Genomic DNA, 7,786 nt, shown 5'->3' with positions numbered 1-7,786 from the left:
TTAAGATGTAGTGCACATAATAAAATCATGTCAACTTATTGTCTTTTAAATATGTTTAATAATGTATTAAGTTATAAAATAATTTAAACAATTGAATTTTGATTATGTAAATATATTCATTACAATAGTTAATTATGAATTTCCACAAGGAAGTGCTGATAATAAGGATGGTGCATTTATTGGTGACTTTAATTCAAACTCAAAAAATGAAACTATGGACTTTTTTAATGATGGAGTAGGAAGTACATCTAATGATCCAAATAATAATATTAATAAATTGAATAAGGGTAATATTAATGAAGTAGCTATTCAATATATAAAATTTTTATGTGAAAATAATATTTCATTTGATATTAATAAAATAATTGATTATTTATTAAGTAAAAAGAAATTACAAGAAGCTACATCCATTTTATTAGATTATTTAAAAGAAAATAAACCAGAACATAAAAATTTACAAACAAAATTATTTGAATTTAATTTATATAATAATGTACAAGTAGCAGAAACCTTATTTCAAATGGATATATTTACACATTATGATAAAAATAAAATAGCATATTTATGTGAAGAAAAAGGATTATATCAAAGAGCTCTAGAAAATTATACCAATATAAATGATATTAAAAGGGTTATAACGAAATCGACTTGTTTCCAAAAAGGAGGTAATGACAACAGCAACAATAATAATAATAGTATTAGGAGTAGTATGGGTGATATACATTTTGATATAAATAATATGAATAACATGAATAATTTAAATAAAGAAAAATATCCATTGAATGGATTAAAAATTATTTTTCTACATTAAGTGATTCAGTATGTGAAGAATTATTATTCGATTTTATGAAAGGTAGTAAAATTAATATGGAAGTTGTTATTTCTATTTGTTCAATATTATGATAAAATAGGAATAAAAAAAATTATTAACAAATTTGAAGAAAATAAGAATTATGAAGGAATTTTTTATTTTGTTAGTAATATTTTAAATGATCTACCAAATCTAATTGTCAAAGGAAATAATAATGATAATTTATCAAATAATAGTATATTATCTACATATAATAATATGAATGATGAAGATCCATCTATTTTATTAACATCAGATATATGTTCTACAACACAATATTCTTACGAAACTGCTTATTTGAAATTAGAAGATGTTCATTTATTATGTTTAAATATATTGAAGCTTGTGTAAAAATTAATAATATACAAGAATTAGATCGAATTTGTAAAGATAAAAATGCTAAATATAATCCTGAACAAATTAAAAACTTTTTAAAAGATTGTAAATTATCAGATCCTAGACCTTTAATTTATGTATGTGATATTCATAATTATATCGAAGAATTAGCTGAATATTTATATAAAAATAGCTTATTAAAATATATTGAAGTATATGTTATAAAAGTGAATCCAAACAATGCACATAAAGTTATAGGAGTGTTATTAGATTTAGATGCTTCTGAAGATTTCCTTTTAAATTTATTAAATAATATTAAGAATATATCCAATATTGGTAATTTAATAGAAATAGCTGAAAAGAGAAATAGACTAAAATTATTATTACCTTGGCTTGAAAGTAGAGCAAATGAAGGTTATGAAAATATTGAATTACACAATGCTTTAGCCAAAATATATATAGATTTAAATAAAGATCCAGAAAATTTCTTAAAAAATAATAATTTCTATGATAAAAAAATGATAGGGAAAATATTGTGAAGATTTAGATCCACATTTAGCATATACAGCATATGAAAGATCAAATGGAGAATGTGATGAAGAATTAATATATATTACAAGTAAAAATGGTCTTTTTAAATTACAAGCAAGATATTTAATTTCAAGACAATCTATTGAATTATGGAAAGTCGTTTTAGACGAATCAAATAAATATCGAAAAAATGTTATTGATCAAGTTATTGGTTCAACACTTATTGAATCAAATAATGCCGATGAAATTACAGTAACGGTAAAAGCATTTATTGAAAAAAAACTAAGCAGTGAGTTAATAGAATTATTAGAAAAAATAGTTTTACATAATAGTGAATTTAGTGATAATAAAAATTTACAAAATTTATTAATTTTAACTGCTATCAAATCAGATTCAAAAAAAGTTATGGAGTATATAAATCGTTTAGATAATTTTTCGGGTCCACAAATAGCAGCAGTAGCATATGATTATAAATTAAGAGAAGAAGCATTTGTAATATATAAAAAATTTAATTGTTATACATCAGCAATATCTGTATTATTAGATAAAATATTATATAATAAAAATAGAAAAAAATAAAGGCTCTCATGAATTTGTATCACATGATTCATCTGTACCATATTATAGTAATAATAAAGAAAATATGTTTAGTCACAAAAGTGATAATGAAAATGATGAATATTTAAAACAATTTACACAAAATAATAGTTATCGTGATAAATATGGAAACTATTACAATAATACTGATATAAGTAATAGCAACAACAATAATAATAATAATAATAATATTCATTTACATTCCGAATTTAGTAATGAAGATAAATTTTCTAACGATACTTTACATAATTATGAAGATATGGATTCTACTGAATCTACTTGTGATATCACTAATTATGAAGATGATTTAAATAGAGCTATTGAATTTGCACAGAAATGTAATAACAATGATGTATGGTTTATTTTAGGTAAGGCACAATTAAAATTAAATAAAATTATTGATTCCATTGATAGTTTTGTGAAATCAAATAATCCAGAAGCATATAAAGAAGTTATAGAAAAATGTAAAGAAAATAATTTCTATGAACATTTAATAACATATTTAAATACTTTAAGAGAACAGAATTCTTTGAAAGATGTATTAGTTGATTCCGAGTTATTATATGCATATGCCAAATTAAAAAAAACAAATGAAATGAACAAATTTATTAATACTACGAATTCAGCTAATTTACAATTAATTGGTGATAGGTTATTTAAAGAAGAAGAATATGAAGTAGCGAAAATATTATATAGTAATATACCAAATAATCAAAAATTAACTGCATGCTATTTGAAATTAAAAGAATATGCACTAGCAATTGAAGCAGCTAAAAAGGCAAAAAGTTTAAAAACATGGAAAGAAGTCAATTTTATTTGTGTAAAATATAAACAATTAAAATATGCACATACAGCTGGATTACAATTAATTATGCATGCAGATCATTTAGATGAAATTATTAAAATATATGAAAAGAAAAAATATATCAATGAATTAATGAATTTATTAGAAAATGGTCTAAATAATGAAAGAGCACATGTTGGTATATATACAGAATTAGGTATTTTATATGCAAAATATAAACCAGAAAAATTAATGGAATTTATAAGAAATTATGCAAATAAAATGAATACTAGAAAATTAATTGATGTATGTGAAAATGAATATTTATTAAAAGAAGCTGTATATTTATATATATCTTATGATGAATATAATTTAGCTGTAGATACTATTATTAAACATTCACCAACAGCATATACTGCCGATACATTTATGCAAGTTATACATAAAGTAACTAACAGTGATATTATACATAAAGTTATTGATTTCTATATTGAAGAGCATCCATTGAATTTATATAATTTATTAAAAATTTTAGAAAATAAAATTGATAATAATAGATTAGTACAAACATTGAAAAAATCAAATAATTTACCTTTGATACAAAAATATCTAGAAGATATACAAGCACAAAATATTACAGCAGTTAATGAAACATTAAATGAAATATATTTACAAAATGATGATTATATTAGCTTAAGAAATTCTATAGATGAATATGATAATTTTAATCAAACGAATTTATTGAATAAATTAGAAAATCATAAACTTCCAGAAATGAGAAGAATCGCTGCATTGTTATATAAAAAGAATAAGAAATATAAAGAAGCTATCAACTTATCCAAAAAAGAAAAACAATATAAAGATGCTATCGAAATTGCAAGAGTTTCAAAAAATAATGTATATATTGAAGACTTAATAAATTATTTTATTGAATCCAAAAATAAAGAAGCCTTTTGTGCATGCTTAATAGTATGTTATGATCTTTTAAAACCAGATTATATATTAGAAATTGTATGGACTAGTGGATTTAAAGATCAAGCTATGTTATATTTTATTCAAATTATTAGTGATTATACAAATCAAATAGAAAATATGAAGAAACAAATTGAAGATATGGAAAAAGAAAAAAAAATGAATAAATCAGCTCCTAATGATTATTCTGCTATGAATAATCAATTTAATTATTCATTAAATAATAATCTTTCCATTATGCCTCCACAAAATAATTTTATGTCAAGTAATTCTTTTGACAAATATGACATGTTTAATAATAATACACATTTTTAACATATAAAAGGAAAACATTAACATATATATATATATATATATATATATATATATATGTATATATATGTTTATTTTTTTCAATAAATATTTTATTTTTTTAACTTGTGCATAAAATATTAAAAAAAAAATTATTTTTCATTATTAACGTATATTTTATTTTTATCTTTTTTTTTCCATTTTAAATAGTAAAATGATTATAAACTTATTAAATTTAAAAATAACATATATTATAAAAAATAAAAAAATAATAAACATTTATTTTTTTTCAAGTGACACCATTGTGTTTTAAAGGTGATAAATAAATAAATGTATATATATTATATTTTAAATGGATATTTGTATATTTTATTTTAATATGAAGACAAATTTTTCTTTAAAACAGACAATTGTATTTTAATTTTGGTCGTATTATTTCAATTTCTAAATTAATTATATATTTATATTAATTTTAATGGTTTTATTTTTATGATTAATAATTCTGGAAGAATATTATTTTCTTATTTTACATTATATTGTTTATTAAATTTTTGTTATTTATTTTAATTTACATTATATATATATTCAATACCCTTATATACTACTTTTATTTTATTTATTTTTTTTTTTTATGTAAATAATGAATTGAATCACCAATATACAACACATATACAAAATACAAAACCTAGAAGAAAATATATATCATTATGCGAATATGATATATATCCATCTAATTATGAACATGACCCCGAGATAAAAATGTAATGAAACTATTCAAACAATATAAAGAATACATGATCAAACAACCACAAAAACGTAAACAACAAAGCGATAGAGATATGGAAAAATATATTTCAAAAGATAAAATTGAAAAGCAATTATCAGAAACATTTTCAGCATTACAAGCGGATATAACTACGGAGTATATACCTATTTGCATTTGCGAAAAATCATCAACATTTATATGGTTACCACCACTGTTTTTGCATTTATCATTCTTGGATGTTATATATGTATTTGCATCTGCATTACCGTTTATATGTTGTTTAAAATCATCATAATTTTCATCGAACTTATCATTCAATATTACTTCGTATTTAGATTTTTGGCCTAACCATTCGTTTTTATGGGTAGTTATCCATCTATTATATCTATTACACTGTTGTTTGCAATGTTCACTTCCTTTGCTGCAATTTTTATCTTTTTCGACGTCCTTTCCATCATTACACAATTTTTCAAATTCATCCATATGTTTTTTTTCCTTTCGCACATGTGTTCGGACCATTCTTCTAGCCATCGCAAAAATTGAGGTTTCTTGTCATCCTCTGGGGTGGTAGATCCACAATTATTGTCTTTGCAATTCATTGCTTCCCACACGGCACCTTTATTTTGATCCCACCATTTTTTTCGATCCTCTTTGATTTGTTCCTCACTAGGTGTTTTACCACCAACATCCGTCATTGCAAATATATTGTATATATTTTTTTCCACGAGCGGAGAATACCCGCCATCCACATATCTGTACCTTTAACCATATCTCCAATATCTGCGAACGAACGTTTCAATGCATCACAATATCCAGGTGGGGGTGATGTGGGGGCGCTATCAGCTTGGCTACCGCTGATACTTGTGTAATACTTGTGTAAGTAGTGAGACTCCCCTTTTGCTGCGTCCATAATTTTTTGTTTCAATTCACCTTTGGTTTTATCTTTATTTGTTTCTCTAATTGGAGAGAATAACCACCCGATACATATACTGTTACGTCTTGGAGGAGCAAAAACTTTACCTCGATCTTTAGGATTTTTCACATATGTACTACTCCAAATATTTTTATCAAACTTTTTTGGAGAACAACCGTAATGTTCAAATTTATTATCACACGGATCATCTGTCTCTTGTGTTTGTGATTTGTCACAATTACATATTTTTTCTTTATCTCCATATTGTTTAGTCTCACTTAATAATGCTGTAATATATGCTTTGTCACAACTCTGATAAGTACAAGGGTTTAATAAATAGAATATTTCTTCCGAATATTTATCAGGGTTCTTCGTTTCTTGTTCTTTTAAATATGCTTGGAAATTTTTTGTCCACTCTTTCCGTTTAAGTGTAAGAAAACTTTTATATTGGGTACATTTGGATTGACACGTTGCATCAGTTATCGTATTAGTACCATTACAATTATTCTTACCACCACTACATTTGTCTTCCACCTGTCCCGCCAATTCTTTTCTTTTATCGTAAAAATCGTCCGACCATTCTTTTGCCCACCATTCAAATTGATCATCATCATTAATGAGTCGGGGGCATTCCAAACCAGTGGCCTTAGGTGTACCACTTTCTTTGATCCCACATTTTGCAGCATTCCAAAATTCGGCTTCATGTTTTTTTCCACCATTCCTCAGGTGTTTTACTTGAATTAGTAGTTTTTGAGTCTTTATATTGCTCAAGTTTTTCTTTAATTTTATTATGTATTTTCTTGAAACTATCAGGTTTCCACAAGCTGTCACCTAAAACCATATGTTTGAAATCATTAAAACTTCTATGTGTTAATCTACAAGCTTTATCGTTATCTTTTGATCCGAAATTTTCCCATAATAATTGTGTTTCTTTTTTTATTGCAGATTTTAATGTTTCTTTCATTTTAGTTGTATCATTAAATGCAGTAGGCACTATATTTTGACTTCTGTACATGTTTGATATACATATTTTTTGTCCTCTTGGAGGGACACATACATCGTTTTCTAAATCTTGGGATGGTTTTTTATTATTATTATTCTTACAGGACCATGTTGTTTTTTCGTTTTCCATTATCTTCTATTATATCGAATGATTTTACATTACAAACACCACTATAAGCCACAATTCTACTACATGTACTATCGTCAACCTTTTTGTTATATTTCTTTTTTTTCTTCGCACACATCACATATTTTAGAATTATTTTCCTTGTGTTTATCTAATAATCCCTCAACAAAATTTTTTTTTGTCACCTTTAAGTTTAGTACATATATCGTCCTGAGTACTATTTTCGCCATATTTCGTTTCACATAATGCTTCCAAAAAAACATTCAATTCAATACCTTGCATGTTATTACCACTTTTGTTTTTGTAGTTTTCGTAGTAACCTTGCAGTTTTCCCCACTGTTTTTCGATATTACCTTTCCAGGTATCGTAACATTTACAATCGTCATTGCACGTTTCACAATCCAACGCACTACCACTACCACTATCACGTGACAACCTATGTGTGCTATGACACGAGTTTTTCAGTATTTTCATTTTTGTCATTTATTGATTTTTCCATATAGATCGAATCCATTCCTCGAAGGAATCATAAAATTTATACAACGTCTTTCACTCATATCCATATTTGCTTGTCCATATTTGTTATCACCTTTTTTTAAACATATTTCAGTCTCAGA

General features: G+C 24.5%; 3 protein-coding genes and 1 pseudogene across 4 annotated transcripts; 2 read left to right on the top strand and 2 right to left on the bottom strand.

Moving 5' to 3' along the window:
• The first annotated feature begins 130 nt into the window (after positions 1–130).
• Positions 131–811, top strand: PADL01_0034700 (annotated as a pseudogene). Its single transcript has one exon. A coding segment is annotated over exon 1 (681 nt).
• A 299-nt stretch (positions 812–1,110) lies between these two features.
• On the top strand, positions 1,111–4,385 carry PADL01_0034600 (clathrin heavy chain,putative; the record flags this gene model as incomplete). Its single annotated transcript, XM_028680581.1, has 3 exons — positions 1,111–1,721; positions 1,852–2,209; positions 2,262–4,385. The coding sequence occupies 3 exons, from the start codon at positions 1,111–1,113 to the stop codon at positions 4,383–4,385; spliced, it is 3,093 nt and encodes a 1,030-aa protein (XP_028541359.1).
• Positions 4,386–5,091: 706 nt separating this feature from the next.
• PADL01_0034500 (rifin PIR protein, putative) lies at positions 5,092–5,646 on the bottom strand (the record flags this gene model as incomplete). The annotated part of the gene is made up of 1 exon (XM_028680580.1): positions 5,092–5,646. The coding sequence occupies one exon, from the start codon at positions 5,644–5,646 to the stop codon at positions 5,092–5,094; it is 555 nt and encodes a 184-aa protein (XP_028541358.1).
• A 76-nt stretch (positions 5,647–5,722) lies between these two features.
• PADL01_0034400 (erythrocyte membrane protein 1, PfEMP1, putative) lies at positions 5,723–7,172 on the bottom strand (the record flags this gene model as incomplete). The annotated part of the gene is made up of 3 exons (XM_028680579.1): positions 5,723–5,789; positions 5,853–6,702; positions 6,776–7,172. The coding sequence occupies 3 exons, from the start codon at positions 7,170–7,172 to the stop codon at positions 5,723–5,725; spliced, it is 1,314 nt and encodes a 437-aa protein (XP_028541357.1).
• Positions 7,173–7,786: the final 614 nt, after the last annotated feature.

The sequence above is a fragment of the Plasmodium sp. gorilla clade G2 genome (assembly GCF_900097015.1).
Source record: "Plasmodium sp. gorilla clade G2 genome assembly, contig: PADLG01_00_56, whole genome shotgun sequence".
Classification (NCBI taxonomy): domain Eukaryota; phylum Apicomplexa; class Aconoidasida; order Haemosporida; family Plasmodiidae; genus Plasmodium; species Plasmodium adleri (nom. inval.).
This window is presented reverse-complemented; position numbering and strand designations above follow the sequence as displayed.